Below are 20,476 nucleotides of genomic sequence, written 5' to 3'. Positions count from 1 at the left end.
TCTTGATTGTACATTTGGATACGTCTTAAAAGCACTACGACACATCCTATTTGTGGGCAAAGTCTATGAAGCTTCTTACGTGTGGCTAATTGGAACTCAAGGGTATTTTTCCATCATTAGCAGGTCTTGCTAACAATCCAATTATTTCATAACCACATCAGAGAAGTGCTTTTATAGTATTCCTTTTTAATTTTAAGCTTCATCTTTAAGTCTGTGTGAAAATAAAGTGAAAAGGGTTAGTTACTCACTCATGTCTGACTCTTTGTGACCCCTTGGACTGTAGCCAATCAGACTCCTCTGTCCATGGGATTCTCCAGGCAAGAGTACTAGATCAGGTTGCCATTTCCTACTCCAGAGGATCTTCCCAACATAGAAATTGATACCAGGTCTCCGGCATTTGGGCAGATTCTGTAAAACATAGTCACAAAAGAAAAACATAGCAACAAGTTGAACACTTATGGACTTGATTATTTGATAGAAAATGAGCTTAAATACAGAGTCTGAGTATTTGGTACTTATAAATTAAATGTTTCAGTGCATTACTATCAGATTTTTAAATATTTATTATGTGATTTAATTTTGAAGAGATAGTTAGATAGCGTCACCTACTCAATGAACATAAACTGAGCAAACTCCCAGAGACAGTGAAAGACAGGGAAGCCTGGCATGCTGTAGGCAATGGAGTCGCAAAGAGTCAGACACAGCTTAATGACTTAACAATAATTTTATTTTAACTGATCTACCATTCATGATAGGCTTCTCTGTTGCCTGAGCAGTAAAGAATCTGTCTGCCAGTGCAGGAGACATGTTCAATCCTTGGGTCAGGAAGATCCCCCGAAAAAGGAAATGTCAACCCATTCCAGTATCTTTGCCTAGGAAATGCCATGGACAGAGGAACCTGGAGGCCTAGAGGGCTAGAGGGCTATCCATGGAATAGCAAAGACTGCTGCTGCTGGTGCTAAGTCGCTTCAGTCGTGTCCAACTCTGTGCCACCCCATAGACGGCAGCCCACTAGGCTCCACTGTCCCTTGGATTCTCCAGGCAAGAACGCTGGAGTGGGTTGCCATTTCCTTCTCCAATGCATGAAAGTGAAAAGTGAAAGTGAAGTCACTCAGTCGTGTCCAGCTCTTCGAGACCCCATAGACAGCAGCCCACCAGGCTCCTCCGCCCATGGGATTCTCCAGGCAAGAGTACTGGAGTGGGGTGCCATTGCCTTCTCCTAGCAAAGACTAGGAGACTACTAAATAACATTAACGACCATTCACAGTAGCCATAATTTCTGAATATTGCATTCAGCTGTATGTTAAGTGATAATTATGAACCTCATTATAAATTTAGTGCTTCATACCAGATACATTTTATGGTACTTCCTCAAAGTAGTGTTTCTTCTGTCAATTGTGGAAATAGATGAACATGATAATCATGAAAATAAATCTATTTTTAAATTGTATTCTGAAATGTAAAATGCACTTGTCATTTAAGTGTAATCCTGTAATATCCATATAGGTATTAAAAGTAGGAAATAATATTCAGAATTTATATAGAAAAACATAAAAAAGGGAAGAGGAACACATCTACCATGGAGAAATAAGAAGTCAGGCCATTAAATCCTGGGTAAGGACTATTATCATTAAATTATGTTTTTATGACTAAAGTATCATGATACTCATATATTGCCACCAACTGCAAGGCCCATTATAATTATCTAGTAAAAGAGATAAAACTGATATTAAAGTTGTTTGGTAACAAAATTCAATTCCATTCAGAAATACTTTTATATAAAGCCAGGCAAGCAGCCAAGAGGAGATACCCCACATCCAAGGTCAGTAGCAGAGGCCATGAGGAGATATCTCATGTTCAAGGTAAGGAGCAGTAGCTATCCTTTTCCGGAGCAATCATAAAGAGATACCCCACATCCAAGGTTAGAGAAACCCCAGTAAGATGGTAGGCCCTTAGAGAAGGCATCAGAGAGCAGAGTCTGAAACCACAATCACAGAAAACTAATCAATCTAATCACATGGACCACAGCCTTATCTAACTCAATGAAACTAAGCCATGCTGTGTAGGGCCACCCAAGACAGATGGGTCATGGTGGAGAGTTCTGACAAAATGTGGTCCACTGGAGAAGGGACTGGCAAACCACTTCCTTATTCTTGCCTTGAGAACCCCGTGAACAGTATAAAAAGGCAAAAAGATACTACCCTGAAAGATGAACTCCCCAGGTCAGTAGGTGCCCAACATGCTACTGAACATCAGTGCAGAAATAACTCCAGAAAGAAGGAAGAGATGGAGCAAAAGAAAAACAATACCCAATTGTGGATGGGACTGGTGATGGAAGCAAGGTCCAATGCTGTACAGAGCAATATTGCATAGGAATCTAGAGTGTTAGGTCCATGAATCAAGGGCAAATTGGAAGTGGTCAAACAGGAGATGGCAAGGGTGAACGTCGACGTTTAAGGAATCAGCAAACTGAAATGGACTGGAATGGGTGAATTTGACTCAGATGACCATTATATTTACTGCTGTGGGCAAGAATCCCTTAGAGGAAAGAGAATAGCCAACATAGTCAACAAGAGTCAGAAATGCAGTACTTGGATGCAATCTCAAAAACAACAAAATGATCTCTATTCATTTCCAACATAAACCACTCAATATCATGGTAATCCAAGTATATACTCTGACCAGTAATGCTGAAGAACCAGAAGTTAAATGGTTCTATGAATACATAAAAAAGTTCTTGAACTAACACCCAAAAAAGATGTCCCTTTCATTACAGGGGACTGGAATGGAAAAGTAGGAAGTCAAGAAAAACCTGGAATAACAGGCAAATTTGTCCTTGGAGTACAAAATGAAGCAGGGCAAAAGCTAATAGAATTTTACCAGGAGAATGGACTGGTCATGAAACACCCTTTTCCAACAACACAAGAGAAGACTCTACACATGGACATCATCAGATGGCCAACACCAAGATCAGATTTATTATATTCTTTGCAGTCAAAGGTGGAGAAGCTCTATAGTCAACAAAAACAAGACCAGGAGCTGACTGTGGCTCAGATCATGAACTCCTTATTGCCAAATTCAGATTTAAATTGAAGAGTAGGGAAAACCACTAGACCATTCAGGTATGACCTAAATCAAATCCCTTATGATTATACAGTGGAAGTGAGAAATAGATTTAAGGGCCTAGATCTTATAGATAGAGTGCCTGATGAACTATGGAATGAGGCTCATGACACTGTACAGGAGACAGGGTTCAAGACCATCCCCATAGAAAAGAAATGCAAAAAAGCAAAATGGCTGTCTGGGGAGGCCTTACAAATAGCTGTGAAAAGAAGAGAAGTGAAAAGCAAAGGAGAAAAGGAAAGATATAAACATCTGAATGCAGAGTTCCAAAGAATAGCAAGAAGAGACAAGAAAGCCTTCCTCAGGGATCAATGCAAAGAAATAGAGGAAAACAACAGAATGGGAAAGACTAGAGATCGCTTCATGAAAATTAGAGATACCAAGGGAACATTTCATGCAAAGATGGGCTCCATAAAGGACAGAAATGGTATGGACCTAACAGAAGCAGAAGATATTAAGAAGAGATGGCAAGAATACACAGAAGAACTGTACAAAAAAGATCTTCAAGACCAAGATAATCACAATGGTGTGATCACTGACCTAGAGCCAGACATCCTGGAATGTGAAGTCAAGTGGGCCTTAGAAGGCATCATTAAGAACAAAGCTAGTGGAGGTGATGGAATTCCAGTTGAGCTCTTTCAAATCCTGAAAGATGATGCTGTGAAAGTGCTGCACTCAATATGCCAGCAAATTTGGAAAGCTCAGCAGGGGCCACAGGACTGGAAAAGGTCAGTTTTCATTCCAATCCCAAAGAAAGGCAATGCCAAAGAATGCTCGAACAACCTCACAATTGCACTCATCTCACATGCTAATAAAGTAATGATCAAAATTCTCCAAGCCAAGCTTCAGCAATATGTGAACTGTGAACTTCCTGATGTTCAAGCTGGTTTTAGAAAAGGCAGAGGATTCAGATAAAAAATTGCCGACATCCGCTGGATCATCAAAAAAGCAAGAGAGTTCCAGAAATACATCTATTTCTGCTTTATTGACTATGCCAAAGCCTTTGACTATGTGGATCACAATAAACTGTGGAAAATTCTGAAACAGATGGGAATACCAGACCACCTGACCTGCCTCTTGAGAAACCTGTAGGCAGGTCAGGAAGCAACAGTTAGAACTGGACATGGAACAACAGATTGGCTCCAAACAGGAAAAGGAGTACCTCAAGGCTGTATATTGTCACCCTGTTTATTGAACTTTTATACAGAGTACATCATGAGAAATGCTGGGCTGGAAGAAGCACAAGCTGGAATCAAGATTTCCAGGAGAAATATCAATAACCTCAGATATGCAGACGACACCACCCTTATGGCAGAAAGTGAAGAGTAACTCAAAAGCCTCTTGATGAAAGTGAAAAAGAGAGTGAAAATGTTGGCTTAAAACTCAACATTCAGAAAACGAAGATCATGGCATCTGGTCCCATCACTTCACGGGAAATAGATGGGGAATCAGTGGAAACACAGGCAGACTTTATTTTAAGGGGCTCCAAAATCACTGCAGATGGTGATTGCAGCCATGAAATTAAAAGATGCTTACTCCTTGGAAGAAAAGTTATGACCAATCTAGACAGCATATTGAAAAGCAGAGACATTACTTCGTCAACACAGGTCCATCTAGTCAAGGCTATGATTTTACCTGTGGTCATATATGGATGTGAGAGTTGGACTGTGAAGAAGGCTTGATGAAAGATATTATCCCCAATTCAAACACATGTTTTTAAATAATCTACTTTTAAAAAGTGATAGCATGTGTGATTATATTTCTATCAAAGTGAAATTCTAGGTGGGATTTACACAACTACACAAATATGTATCTAATTCTTCTCTCCTGTATCACACTCTTATAAAATGCCTTTTTTTTAACCATTACTAACAAAATTATACTTTTCACTTACTTGTTTACTTGCTTATTATCCATCTATTACCCCTCTGGAATTCTGCTTGCACATAAAAACACCTTTGTTTGTATTACTCAGTGGCGTATCCCAAGCGGCCATAACTCTCTGGCACATTGTATTCACTGAACATTACTTTCTCCATTAATTAGTCAAATTTTCCCAAAGTTTTTTTTTTTTTTCATCAGAAATACATGTTAACACTATGAAACCCTCTTTTTCCATAATAGATGTTAGCACTACGGTAAAATAATGGAAGCATTCCAGCAGAAACAACACCTATTTAGCTCTTCAAGGTTCTACCTCATGCCCAAACCAAGGATCAATTTCCTCAGCGACTGAGTTGCTCTACTTTCTTCTAAACATCTCTTTTACCCACGTGTCACACTTCCTGTGAAATAAGAAAACTGAATTTTATTTCTTGATCCAATTACATCCCTCTTTTCATAAAACCCCTGAAGGGAAACATAGTTGCAGAAAAGACATCATCAGATGGTTTGACTTCACACAAGATTACCCTAAAACGTGCAAATAACTTAGGAAATGGAGTTCAACAGACAGATGAAGAGAAGAAAGCCCCACCATCCCCAAAAATAAATAAATAAGGGAAGAATACCTCAAAGACAAACTTCACAGTGTAACCACAGGCATAGTTTAGTAGCGTGGGTATCCCCACTTTCTGAAAGTTCACCTTAGCCACATGGCTTTTATGAAGGCCTACGTTAGTACTTCGGAGAAGGCAATGGCACCCCACTCCAGTACTGTTGCCTAGAAAATCCCATGGACAGAGGAGCCTGGTAGGCTACAGTCCATGGGGTCGTTAGAGTCAGACACGACTAAGTGACTTCACTTTCACTTTTCACTTTCATGCATTGGATAAGGAAATGGCAACCCACTCCAGTGTTCTTGCCTAGAGAATCCCAGGGACGAGGAAGCCTGGTGGGCTGCCATCTATGGGGTTGCACAGAGTCGGACACGACTGAAGTGACTTAGCAGCAGCAACATTAGCACTTATTTTCAATAAAAAAAAAAAAATTTTTAATCCAAAGGGGATTTTTCCTTTTACTTAAAAAAATCGTATTAGTGAGATATTTAAAATATTTTTTTCCATTTTCTAATAGAAGAACAGTTAATTTGCAACGTTGTGTTAGATTCAATTGCTGAGCAAAGTGATTCAGTTATATATAAAAATATATATGTACACTTTTTCAGATTCCTTTCCATCACAGGTAAATTTTGCCATAGAAATGTTTGTCTTCTGTAATAGGGAAGTGGCATAAGTTGAACTTTCATGAAACGAATAAGATTTTACTGCTGAAATAAATTACTACATGTGAGACAAGTCTGCAACATATTTGACACCATCTTCTTTTTTATATTATTTTTTAAATTAATTTATTTATTTTAATTGGAGACTAATTACTTTACAATATTGTCATGGTTTTTGCCATACGTTGACATGAATCAGCCATGGGTGTACATGTGTTCCCCATCCTGAACCCCCCTCCCACCTCCCTCCCCATCCCATCCCTTAGGGTCATCCCAGTGTACCAGCCCTGAGCACCCTGTCTCATGCATCGAACCTGGACTGGCGATCTGTTTCACATATGATAATATACACGTTTCAATGCTATTTTCTCAAATCTTCCCACTCTCAGATCTTCCCTTCTCCCAGAGTCCAAAAGACTGTTCTATACATCTGTGTCTCTTTTAGTGTCTCGCATATAGGGTCATCGTTACCATCTTCCTAAATGCCATATATGTGTGTTAGTATACTGTATTGGTGTTTTTCTTTCTGTCTTACTTCACTCTGTATAATAGGCTCCAGTTTCATCCACCTCATTAAAACTGATTCAAATGCATTCTTTTTAATGGCTGAGCAATATCCCATTGTGCATATGTACCACAGCTTTCTTACCCATTCATCTGCTGATGGACATCTAGGTTGCTTCCATATTGTAAACAGTGCTGCAATGAACATTGGGATACATGCGTCTCTTTCAATTCTGATTTCCTTGGTGTGTATGCCCAGCAGTGGGATTACTGGGTCATATAGCAGTTCTATTTCCAGTTTTTTAAGGAATCTCCACACTGGTCTCCAGAGTGGCTGTACTAGTTTGAATTCCTACCAACAGTGTAAGAGGGTTCCCTTTTCTCCACACCCCCTCCAGCATTTATTGTTTGTAGACTTTTGGATAGCAGCCATTCTGACGGGCATGAAATGGTACCTCATTGTGGTTTTGATTTTCATTTCTCTGATAATGAATGATATTAAACATCTTTTCATGTGTTTCTTAGCCATCTGTATGTCTCCTTTGGAGAAATGTCTGGTTAGGTCTTTGGCCCACTTTTTGATTGAGTTGTTTATTTTTCTGGAGTTGAGCTGCAGGAGCTGCTTGTATATTAATTCTTTGTCAGTTGCTTCGTTTGCTATTATTTTCTCCCATTCTGAAGGCTTTTCACCTTGCTTATAGTTTCCTTCGTTGTGCAAAAGCTTTTAAGTTTAATTAGGTCCCATTTGTTTATTTTTGCTTTTATTTCCATTTGGGAGGTTGGTCATAGAGGATCCTGCTGTGATTTATGTCAGAGAGTGTTTTGCCTATGTTTTCCTCTAGGAGTTTTATAGTTTCTGGTCTTACATTAAGATCTTTAATCCATTTTGAGTTTATTTTTGTGTATTTGACACCATCTTCTTAAAGGACAAAGTGAACCATTAAGACTGCAGATAAATTTATCTATTCTCCTGATGTGCTGCAATCCATGGGGTCGTACAGTCAGACACAACTGAACAACTGAACTGATGAACTGATCTGATATACTTAAACATACCACAGACAGCCCTGTCTCATTTGAAAGAAGACTGGGTTTTAAAGACCTGGATTGGAAGCTTGTAGCTGAAACTTTTGAAAGGATGATACACTCCAGTGTAATAGTTCCTGACACACTAATAGGGGAAGGGCATGTGAGGTGAGACAAGTAAACTAGTAAAACTCCCTTGGCTTCAATTTGCTTCTTTAAAATGGGGGGAATAGGGCTTCCCAGGTGGCTCAGTGGTAAAGAATTGGCTTGTCAATGCAGGAGACACAGGTTCAATCTCTGGGTCAGGAAGATCCCTCGGAGAAGGGACTGGCTACCCACTCCAGCATTCTTGCCTGGGAAATCCCATGGACAGAGAAGCCTGGTGGGCTACAGTCCATGGGGTTGCAAAAGAGCTGGACATGACTTAACAACTAAACAACAGCAACAAATGGGTTTAATGATAATGAAACCACCAGCTTAGTACATGACTAAATCAACTGAAACACAGATGCTTGACAGATAATATAAATAAAAGGTTCAAGTAATGTAAATATATGTATCAGATGTAGAGATGTAGAGCTTTGGGATCTACCCATATGATTTTCTATTGAAATTTAATAAAAGACGCTTACCCTTCTAGTTTCAAATGGCTCCTCAAGCCTTGAGACATAAAAAGAAACATTTCCTTCATGTTCAAGAAAAGCTATGAGTCATGAAGATACTTTATAAAATAAGAGCAAATAAAGAATAATTTCAAATTTTCTGGCTTAATTTTTGTGCCAAAAAAAGGAATAGTTTGTGAGTTATTATTATCTCTTTTTCTAGGTGTTTCATGTTGTTGATTTTGGAAAATTAATATAAAATTCAGCACTGATTCTTAAACTTCCCCAACTCTCCATGCATCTATTTAAGTATATCTATTCCTTACTGGCTGTCCCAGAGGCTCTGCAAAAACAAGATTTCTGACATGAAAGTCATATGAAAAAATCCACTTCATCCAAGTAACTTATCTCAATAATTTTTAAAAATTAATAAGAAGACATTGGAAAAAATATATTCTACAATAAACTAGGGGTTTATTGTTGCTATTCTTGCCATTGGCTATTCTGAAACTGGGAGTAAGAATATAGAAGTCTTGGCAAAGTATTTTAAAAAGTTGTCAAAGTGCCTACTTTCTAGGCTGTTTTTGTCAATAGTCTGCAAAATTTGCTAATTTACATTCACAATTTACAGCATGTATAATCCTCCCTGTATATGTATATAAATCATCATTTTCTTGGTATCCTGAATAGCCTAAGTTGCTCTCTTATTCATCAGACTCCTCATGGCTTTTTTCACGTCTGTGTTTCTCACTGTGTAAATAATAGGATTTAACATGGGAGTGAGGGTTGCAAAGAACATAGCCACCCACTTGTCCACAGGGTAAGTGGCCACAGGGCGTGTGTAGGTGAACACACAAGGCACGAAAAAGAGCACCACTACTGTAAAGTGGGCGCCGCATGTAGAGAGAGCTCTGCGTCGTCCTTCAGAGCCGTGGGATCTCAGGGAGCTCAGGATGACTATGTAGGAAATGAGCAGCATGGTAAAAATGAGCAAGCACATGCCCCCACTGTTGGCTGCCACCACCATTCCCAGCCTGTAGGTGTCGCTGCAGGCGAGTTCCAACAGTGAGAAGAAATCACACATGAAGTGGTCAATGACATTGCGACCACAGAAGGTCAAGTCCGTGGTGAAGAGAATCTGCACTGAGGCATGCAGGATCCCCCCTATCCAGGCCACGACCACCAGGAGCTGGCAGAGCCCCTGTCGCATGATGGTCGTGTAGTGCAGAGGCTTGCAGATGGCCACATAGCGGTCATAGGCCATGGCAATGAGGACGATGGCCTCTGATGCTGCCAGGAAGTGTTCCAAAAAGATCTGAGTCAGGCAGCCTCGCCAGGAGATGGTTCTCCTCTGGAACAGCAGGTCAATGATAAATTTAGGCGTGGTGACTGAGGTGAAGGAGGCATCTAATAAAGCCAAGTAGGTGAGAAAGAAGTACATGGGAGCAGAAAGTGTAGGGCTGAGGGAGATGGTGATGACTATGAGCAGGTTGGACAGAACAGTGAATAAGAAAATGAACAGAAAGACAATGAGGAGTATTTTCTGCACGTGTGGATTCTGTGTGAGTCCCAGGAGGACAAATTCAGTCACATTATTGAAAGGGCTGAAGACATCCATTCAGCAAGTAACCGCTTCCTGGGGCCTGCCTTACCTGCAGAGGAACAAAGAATGATACTCGTTCATCACCAAAGAATTGTGGTCTGACTTACAACAAAATAGTGCGATCACTGTGACTGTAGAGTATGCCCTTGACACTTTGTCCCAGTGCTTGTTTCAGTTTTTTCTTTTTTCCTCCATAAAGCTTTCCATCTCTTCAGATACCTAGCACCACTCACCTTTAAACCATCTGGAGGGCAAGTTTGATGTATAATTTACTGAGAAAACACTGGAGATCTACTTGAGATCTGAATTCTCCTTCTTGTTCTGACCCCACTGGACTTGGCTGCATCCTCTCAGTTCTTCAGGCCCTTCACTGTGTCTGTAAGGTTACAAATCACAATTCTCAGATATATTTTATAGGCTAAGAACTGCTGTACACAGGTAAGAGTTATTCCCTTTTCCATGATGGAATTTCAGTTTGCAATCTCGACTCCTAACTTTGCAAAGAAAAAACATGATCAAGAAATATCAGCTAAACAGGGAGTTTAGGGAAATATATATAAGTCCTTGGTGAAACAACCTTTCTGGTACCTATCAGAACACATAAACTATTCAGTCGTGTTTCCTTACTGTTCCACTAGAGTGCAGGGAATGATGTCCGCAGTGCCTGAATCCTATCAGGTGATGAGTAAATGTTTGGTATTAAATTGTCATTCTCCAAAAGTAAGGATATGCTTGTTTCCCCAAAGCATAAACTCAACAGAAATTCAAATGCCCTTGTTCTCCAGCTCTGTTGATCTATAATCTCTCTACTGTATGAGAAATTTGAAGGGAAGCTGCACTCCTGTTTAAGAGTTTCTGAACACTCTCCAGAGTAAGCATTTAAATGGCTCTAGAAAAGTGCATGTTACGGATCATTTTACTTTAAAGATAATTTGTAGATATGTTAATTATTTTATTTTTCAAAATTCTGCTCCACATATAATTTAATAAACATATTCTGTATATTCATTGCTTCAGTGTATGTGTGTGTGTGTGTTTGTGTGTGTGTGAGTTGTTCAGTTGTGTCTGACTCTTTGCAACCCCATGGACTGTAGCCTGCCAGACCTCAGGCTCCTCTGTCCATGATAGTCTCCAGGCAAGAATACTGAAGTGATTTGCCATCCCCTTCTCCAGGGGGTCTTCCCAAACCAGGGACTGAACCCAGGTCTTCCATATTGCAAGCAGATTCTTTACCATCTGAGCCACCAGAGAAACCCATACCTTCAGTAGTTTTGATTAAAAAAGAAACTAAATTCATATTGGTGTTCAACACACAAAAATCTTTCAAGCAAAGGAAATACTTTCAAGTTCTGTAAATAAAAATTTAATGTGAAGAACAGAAATAATTTGCTAGAGAGACAGGTAATGCACCATACATACAAGTGTATATGCAGCAACTACAACAAACACATTTAAAATCCGTTACTGCTATTTATTCCTACAAGTTCACTCAGTCAACAAACATTTACTGGACACTTACTATGTATATTAATGTATGCTTATTCATACAAAGTCATAAATGGTGCTGCTATTAAATGCCCTTAGTGCCTGACCTACCGTTACCAAACAGCAGCGGCTCACCCATCCATGTAGGAACGACCCTCCCGGTCCTTTGTGTTTCTGCTACATGCATTCTCACACCTTCTACTACCATCTTCCAACAGCATCCATCATTCCTGGTTACAAGATAGTGCATGACTAATACAACAAGAAATTTGCAGTTTTAAATTTGCCAAGGAGAAGAGAAATAGATACAATTAAACATATTTCATAGAGCATATCTTTGTAAAGATAAGTGAATGAAAAACTTTATTTTAGATTATCTAAGATGAAACATTCGTGCACATGTGGAAACAAAGCGCACCGTTGTCACAGCATTTCCTCATTCTTTAGCGGGATTCCCCCCAGCAGATAAAGAGGAGGACAGTGTAAATAAAGTAAGAATCAAACATAGATTATGAAACTATTTTAGAAACAACAATGAAAAAATATAAATTACTTTTTTTTCATTTTTTCTTTGGCTCTGCAATGCATCTTTTAGGAATAAACCTTAATGTAAAATATTTTTAAAGGAGAAAAATCACTATGTACAAATTTGTCCAATACTATTAGTAAGAGCTGTGGAAATTTTAGAAGCAACATGGAATGTTCAACTCTGGGGAATAAGATCATTAAAATTCCTTTTAATTGTACATCTCGTTGAATAATATATAGTACATCTCTTTGAATAATATATACTTTTTAAGAGCGATGATTTTAAAAATTGTGCAATGTCGTAAAAAAACTCTAAAGTTGTAATATTATGTGATGGAAATTTTGGATGCATATTTGACTTGCAAATTTATTCTAACTTATGTAATTGGAACTAATTATATTATTAATTCAACTAATTTAAATATATGAAAGGAGAAAGTGAAAGTGTTAGTCACTCCATTATGTCCAAATCTTTGCAACCCCATGGACTGTAGCCTTCCAGGCTCTTCTGTCCATGGAATTCCCCAGGCAAGAATACTGGAGTGGGTAGCCAGCCATTCCCTTCTGCAGGGGATGTTCCCGACTCAGGGATCGCACTCACGTCTCCTCCATTAGCAGGCAGATTCTTTACCAGGGAAGCCCATTTAAGTATATATCAATAAGAAATAAACAACTCCAAAATATTCTTAGTTTTAAATTAGTAGTACTATAGCTGAGTCTACCTTTCTTGTTATTTGTATGCTGAAGAAGGGATTTAAATCTAAGGTAAGCTTGGATGAGGGTTGATTGTATGATTTGTAATATGTATTTAAACCTGAGAATGTATGATTATATGATTTCTAAAAAATTAATCTCACCTATGAAAGTGTCTGACATATCTCCATGGCTAGGCCCCAGGCAGGTGTTAGTTGATCAGGAAAGAAGTAAAAGCCGTAAGATAAAAATGTCAACTAACTCAGCTGCAGTAAGTGTCTCTTCATTTATAAATCATAACTTTGTAGAAGCCTTAAAAGCACTACCATTTGTTGGCTCTTTCTATTCGTTGGCAAAATCTATGAAATTTCTTCTCTGTGACTAATTGGAACTCATGGGTATTTCCCTATCATTAACAGGTCTTGCCAACAAACCAATTATTTCAAATAAGGTGACAACATCAGAGAGGAACTTTTACAGTGTTCCTCACTACTTTTAAACTTCATCCATAAGTCTACATGAAAACAAAGCATCATCTCAAAAGAGAAAAAGTTGACCACTTGTAAACTTGAATTGTGTGTGTGTGTGTGGTTTAAGTGGTGTCCGACTTTTTGTGATCCCCATGAACTATAGCCTGCAGGAATCAAAACTGTATGGCTTGCATCTCCTTCATTGTCAGGCAAATTCTTTACCACTGGGTCACTTGGGAAGCCATAAACTGGATATTTGATAATAAATGAGCTTAAATATGGAGGCTGAATATTTGATACCATATAAATTAAACACTTAGATGTGTGTTTTAGTTTTAATTTTTATTATGATATTTTATTTTTAGTTGATCTACTGTTCATGGCAAGAATACACAGAAGAACTGTACAAAAAAGATCTTCATGGCCAAGATAATCATGATGGTATGATCACTCACCTAGAGCCAGACATTCTGGAATGTGAAGTCAAGTGGGCCTTAGAAAGCATCACTATGAACAAAGCTAGTGGAGGTGATGGAATTCCGGTGGAGCTATTTCAAATCCTAAAAGATGATGCTGTGAAAGTGCTGCACTCAATATGCCAGCAAATTTAGAAAACTCAGCACTGGCCACAGAACATGAAAAGGTCAATTTTCATTCCAATCCCAAAGAAAGGCAATGCCAAAGAATGTTCAAACTACCACACAATTGCACGCATCTCACACACTGGTAAAGTAATGCTTAAAATGCTGCAAGCCAGGCTTCAGCAGTACGTCAACTGTGAACTTCCAGATGTTCAAGCTGGATTTAGAAAAGGCAGAGGAACCAGAGATCAGATTGCCAACATCTGCTAGATCACCACAAAAGCAAGAGAATTCCAGAAAAATATCTATTTCTGATTAATTGATTATGCCAAAGTCTTTGACTGTGTGGATCACCTTAAACTGTGGAAAATTCTGAAAGAAATGGGAATACCAGACCACCTGACCTGTCTCTTGAGAAACCTATATGCAGGTTAGGAAGCAACAGTTAGAACTGGACATGGAATAACTGACCGGTTCCAAATAGGAAAAGGAGTACATCAAGGCTGTATATTGTCACCCCGCTTATTTAACTTATATGCAGAGTACATCATGTGAAATGCTGGGCTGGAAGAAGCACAAGCTGGAATCAAGATTGCCAGGGGGAATATCAATAACTTCACATACACAGGTGACACCACCCTTATGGCAGAAACTGAAGAGGAACTAAAAAGCCCCTTGATCAAAGTGAAAGAGGAGAGTGAAAAAGTTGGCTTAAAGCTCAACATTCAGAAAACGAAGATCATGGCATCCGGTCCCATCACTTTATGGGAAATAAATGGGGAAACAGTGGAAAAAGAGTCAGACTTTATTTTTGGGGGCTCCAAAATCACTGCAGATGGTGATTGCAGCCATGAAATTAAAAGACATTTACTCCTTGGAAGGAAAGTTATGACCAACCTGGACAGCATATTGAAAAGCAGAGACATTACTTTGTCAACAAAGGTCCATCTAGTCAAGGCTATGGTTTTTCCAGTAGTCATGTATGGATGTGAGAGTTGCACTCTAAAGAAAGCTGAGCGCTGAAGAATTGATACTTTTGAACTGTGGTGTTGGAGAAGACTCTTGAGAGTCCCTTGGACTGCAAGGAGATCCAACCAGTCCATCCTAAAGGAGACCAGTCCTGTGTGTTCATCGGAAGGACTGATGTTGAAGCTGAAACTCCAATCCTTTGGCCACCTGATGTGAAGAGCTAACTCATTTGAAAAGACCCTCATGCTGGGAAAGATTGAGGATGGGAGGAGAAGGGGATGACAGAGGATGAGATGGTTGGATGGCATTACCAACTCAATGGACATGAGTTTGGGTAAACTCTGGGAGTTGGTGATGGACAGGGAGGCCTGGCGTGCTGTGGCCTATGGAGTCACAAAGAGTTGGACACAACTGAGCGATTGAACTGAGCTGAAATGAATGGCATTTTTGTAACCCTCATCCTCCTGCCCTTGGCAATCAACATTCTTCTCTCTGCATCTGAGTTTGTTTGGTTGTTTCTTTTAATTTCACATATAAGTGAGATCATTGAGTATTTATCTTTCTATTTCTGGTTATTCCACTTGGCATAGTGCCATTAAAGTTCCTTTATGTTTTTATAAATTTCAGGATTCCCTTCTTTTATATTGCTGAATGAAAGTCCATTATATATATATATACATACACCTCTCATATTTCTTTTATCCATTCATCTATCAATGCACATTTGGTTGTTTCCAGATCTTGGCTATTGTGAATAATGCTGTAATGAGCATGGGAGTAGAGATGACCCTTCAGATTCCTGATTTCATATCCTTGAATATATACACAAAAGCAGGATTGCATAATACAATGGTTTTGTTTTTAATTGCTTGAGAAACCTCCCTAATGTTCACTGTAGAGACTGAAAAATTATATTCCCATTAATAGTATAGTTCCATTTTTCTCTACATCCTCACCAAACTTTTTGTCTCATATAGATATCATATGGCCATGCTAACAATGAAAGGTGATCTCTTTTTTTGTTATGAGTTGCATTTCTCTGATGATTAGTGATGTCAAGCACCCTCTCATGTTCCTGTGGCCCTTCCTATATTTTCATTGGAGAAATATCTATTCAGTTCCTTTCCAATTTTTAAATCAGGTTATTTGTTTTTATGTTATTTAGTTGTAGAAATTCCTTATATATTTTAGATATTAACTCCTTATGAATATGTGATTTGCAAATATTTTCTCTAATTCTTCAGGTTGCCTTTTCATTTTGTTGATTGTTTCCTGCAACATGTGAAAGCAGTCTGGATTTAGAACTTGAGATCTGGAACTTCAGGCTGATATGATGAGAGGAGACTTAACTAACATGAAAGTTTTTACCTTCACCCTCTGAGAGTCCTGAGATGACTTATTTACAAGTTAGCAACCTCACTTGTTAGACACTGTCTACAAAGCCCTGTATCTACACGGAAAACGAAAAAGACCCAGAGGGCCCCATCTTATAGCCATCCCTACCAAGGCACCATTCACGCAGGTGCAGCCACCTTGGACCCCCCTTAAAAGCCCAGCAACATGCTGATTATCAAAGAATGACCTTGATTCATGCCACTTGGAACAGAAGAATCATTCAGACACATTCTGCCTAAATTTATATAATCAGATACAGGGCAATGAGTGGAAAGATGCATGCCTTTGTGTAATTATATCAAAAACATATACATAAACAAATGGATCCTTATTGATAATCAAGTGCTCACCAACGTATTGTTTTATATGTATCTGATTGTTTTTACGTATAGATGAATACATGAAATTCAATACAGAGTATATAATACTGAATATGTATATACAAGTGGTCACAATCACGTGAGGTTGGATACAGATCTGAGTGTGTAGAAGCATACGCAGTTGAGTATTGCTGAGCACAGACTGATGAATGTTTGGATACAGACATATGCCCATGTCATTGAAAATTGTGCTTTAGTTCAGGCCAGCAAAAGACACTAAGACCTTTATGACCAACAGTTGACTGAAAACATGAATCAAATGTATATTAAAAATCCTCTTTTTCAAAAAGGAAGCCAAAAAGCAGGATTTGTCTTCACTTTTAGGAGATGATTACAACTTTTCTTGAACTATCATTTAATCCTTCACGATATATATTTATTCTAGATAGGAAAACAAAGCAGTAAAACATGCCAGTTTCTTCAGAATAATTATGTTGTGCTATGACATGCTGGACTTCCATTTGGTGAAGAATCTGCCTGCAATGTAGGAGACCCCAGTTCGATTCCTGGGTCAGGAAGATCCCCTGGAGATGGGATAGGCTACCCACTCCAGTATCCTTGGGTTTCCCTTGTGGCTCAGCTGGTAAAGAATTCACCTGCAATCTGGGAGACCTGGGTTTGATCCCAGGGTCAGGAAGATCCTCTAGACAAGGGAGAGTCTAACCATATTTAGCAATGACGTGCTAAATATGTTTTTATGGAAATTTTCAAACTTTACAAAATGACCCTAAAGTTTAGAGGATAAGGAAAATGTGAGAGAGGAGATGGATTTAGGAGAAAGTGCCCTAGAATTGAACATCTTAGATGGTGTAAAACATGACCTACTAAGTAGAAACTTTTTAAGCTATGTGAAATGAATCATTATGTTGATGGACTATTTTACCTCTTTAGGGAAAATAGACTTACATGTTTGCCCATGACAAATGAAAATAAGTTCTAGATGGATTAAAATATAAAGTGTTGTTGGACTCTCCTGGTGGCTCAACTGGTAAAGAATCTGTCTGTAATGCGGGAAAGATCTGGGTTCAATTCCTGAGTTGGGAAGATATGCTGGAGAAGGCAACAGCTACCTACTCCAGTATTCTGGCCTGGAGAATTCCATGGACTACATTCCATGGGGTCACAAAGACTCAGACATGACTTTCACTTTTATAAAGTGTTTTTAAAAGTTATTTTTTAAAAAGTGGTTAAAGTGTATGAAATCACTTGAAGGAATTGGAATTTTTCAGAAGTGATATGGTAATAGAAATATAAAAGCAAAAAATATTAAAATAGCACATTTATTTTAAAACATTCATAATTATAACAATTGGAAAATTAAGATTTGGTTTTATTCTACATAAAATTTCATTCCTTTAGATTATTTTTATAAACATGGTCTTGTTATTAAATTTAAATCTTTGAAACATTTTTCTTCAATCTTAAGATGTTAAGCAATAGAAACAAAATGATGTATAAATAAAGTATCTTGCAGATAGAAAAATTGTATCTATACTTCAAATATTAATAAGTGTGTGTGTGGAGGAATTTATATTTTTAGTTATTTTTTTCTGAAATCTATAACATAATAAACCCTATTCATTCTGAAAAATATTGCATTATTTTAGAGAGAAATATGGTAAAATCTTCCCCTAATCTAATAAATTAAGTGTTAACTATATAGCTTAACTCATCATATAGAACATAAATCTATAGTCTCAAAGAGACATTTTATACCCCAAAACTATATGTACTTCCCCCAAGAAATCACAGAAATCATAAAAATGTATTTCAAACAAATATATATTTTGAACTAGGAAATTTTGAAAATATTAAAATATATTTTGACCACTCAAATTATTCAAAAAGAGATGTTTTTCATCATATCCAAGTCAGTTAGCCTAAGGAGATACTACAGTTAAAGAATCACACATTGCTTTCCTGAGAAGAGTAATTTTTAATTGAAAATAGGTGACATATTTCCCTCATTTTCTTCTTCTGATCCAGAGCTTTTTCATGGCATTTTGCATCTCTTCATTTCTCAGAGTATAGATTAGAGGGTTCAGCATAGGGGTGACAATGGTGTAAAACACAGCCAAGGATTTATCAGTGGGTAAGGTGGAAGGAGGTCTCACATACAGAAAAACACAGGGCACAAAGAAGAGGACCACCACCGTGACGTGGGAGCCACAGGTGGACAAGGCTTTGCGCCTCCCTTCCTGACTAAGATTCTTCAGGGAGCGCAGGATGACCCCATAGGAGACGAGTAGGAGTGTGAAGAGGACCACACAGATGGCCCCGTCGTTAGCCAGCACCGAGAAGCCAATAATATGGATGTCGGTGCAGGCCAGTTTTAACAAGGGGTACATGTCACATCCAAAGTGGTCAATGACATTGGGACCACAGAAGGGAAGGTTGTAAACAAAGAGAATGTGAATGATAGCGTGTAAAAACCCACCAGTCCAGGCTAACAGCAGTAACAGAGTACATACCCGTTGATTCATGATTGTCATATAATGCAAAGGTTTGCAGATGGCCACGTAGCGGTCATAGGCCATGACAACCAGGAGTAAAATCTCAGCACCACCGAATAAGTGCTCTGTAAAAAGTTGGATCATGCAAGCTTGGAATGAAATGGTTTTTTTCACATAGAATAAGTCTATAATCATATTTGGGGTGACTGTAGTAGAATAAACAGCATCCATAAATGATAAGTTGCCAAGAAAGAAGTACATAGGGACATGCAGGGTCGGGCTGGACACCACAGTCAGGACAATGAGGAGATTGCCCACCATGGTCACAAAGTAGATGAGCAAGAAGATGACAAATAAGATTTTCTGACCCTGGGGGCTCTGAGTGAGCCCCAAGAGGACAAACTCAGTTACATTGATCCTTTGTTCCATAGGTCTTTCTGCATCTTTTATTTCAGAGTTCAGGACAACATTTCCTACAAATATAATTGTCACGACTGATGTTCTGATGTCTAATTTGTTCATTCATTCAGCAAATGAGCAGTATGGTTCTTATATTTTCAGATATTATTAACATGATCAAGGCTTATTAAAACAGCATCCTTAAACTCAAAATCTTGTGCACTAATGGACAGGCAATTAATTAGAGACATTTGTGGGAAAAGGATACATCATTAAATAAATGAGGTGTCACTATTAGCTTTCCATCTGGAAGCTAATTATTGTACCTATAGCTAATATCTATTAAAAATTACAAGTTTAATACAAAGGTAAAGCAAGATTTACTTTATATTTGCTATCCATTTCATAAAGAAGGTACACTTTTTCATTCTAGGGTTGGAAGAATATTTTTAACCAATCCTTGAAATCTCAAATAGGTTTATTTGACAATTTCATGTTTTTTAAGGATCTAGGAAATGATACCAAAACAGCAGTAGATGAAATGTTTGAAGAAAGACTTACATATTGGATGATATAGAGAGTTATCATCTAATGAAGAAAAGATAAATATAAAAGTATGAAATATGGAATAAATTATCAACCAAAAAAATTAACAGAAGATGGCTTCTAAATGGCCAACAAACATGTAGGGTGCCTAAGCTCACCTTGAACAAAAAACAGGACTTAAAGTCAAGGTTTACTTATTACAGCATTTGTTCATGTTCTTGAGGGTCACTCAGTCAAGGTCTACAGGTGTTACCTCATCTTTTAATTAACACACAATGTTTAGAGAACATGTAAATTAAAACTATTACCAAATTTTTATATCTCTTCCCATGAAACTATCCCCAGATCATTACCTTTGAAATTAATTTCTAAGGATATTTTATCTTCAAGTAGATAACTTTATTCCAGATCATTATCATATGAAATTATTCAAAAGAAGTATTACAGAATAGAATCAATCTATTGAATCAACATATTTAATAATCATAATGGAGTTGTAACATGACTTAGGAAAATCACAAAGGAAAACTCTAAAAGACTGAAGTCTAACCCCATC

General features: G+C 38.1%; 2 protein-coding genes across 2 annotated transcripts; both read right to left on the bottom strand.

The window, feature by feature from the left end:
* Positions 1-9,109: 9,109 nt before the first annotated feature.
* On the bottom strand, positions 9,110-10,036 carry LOC133261429 (olfactory receptor 4C3D-like). The gene has a single exon (XM_061439910.1). It carries the CDS (start codon positions 10,034-10,036, stop codon positions 9,110-9,112), a length of 927 nt encoding a protein of 308 aa, XP_061295894.1.
* Positions 10,037-18,486: 8,450 nt separating this feature from the next.
* LOC133261428 (olfactory receptor 4A47-like) lies at positions 18,487-19,404 on the bottom strand. The gene has a single exon (XM_061439909.1). It carries the CDS (start codon positions 19,402-19,404, stop codon positions 18,487-18,489), a length of 918 nt encoding a protein of 305 aa, XP_061295893.1.
* Between the last annotated feature and the right edge of the window lie 1,072 nt (positions 19,405-20,476).

Source organism: Bos javanicus, chromosome 15, assembly GCF_032452875.1.
Source record: "Bos javanicus breed banteng chromosome 15, ARS-OSU_banteng_1.0, whole genome shotgun sequence".
Lineage (NCBI taxonomy): Eukaryota > Metazoa > Chordata > Mammalia > Artiodactyla > Bovidae > Bos > Bos javanicus.
Note: the sequence above shows the minus strand (reverse complement) of the source record. Positions and strands in the feature narration are given on the sequence as shown.

Excerpts from the sequence above, each read along its gene's own strand:
- LOC133261429 (XM_061439910.1), bottom strand. The coding sequence starts at position 10,036 with ATGGATGTCTTCAGCCCTTTCAATAATGTGACTGAATTTGTCCTCCTG.
- LOC133261428 (XM_061439909.1), bottom strand. The coding sequence starts at position 19,404 with ATGGAACAAAGGATCAATGTAACTGAGTTTGTCCTCTTGGGGCTCACT.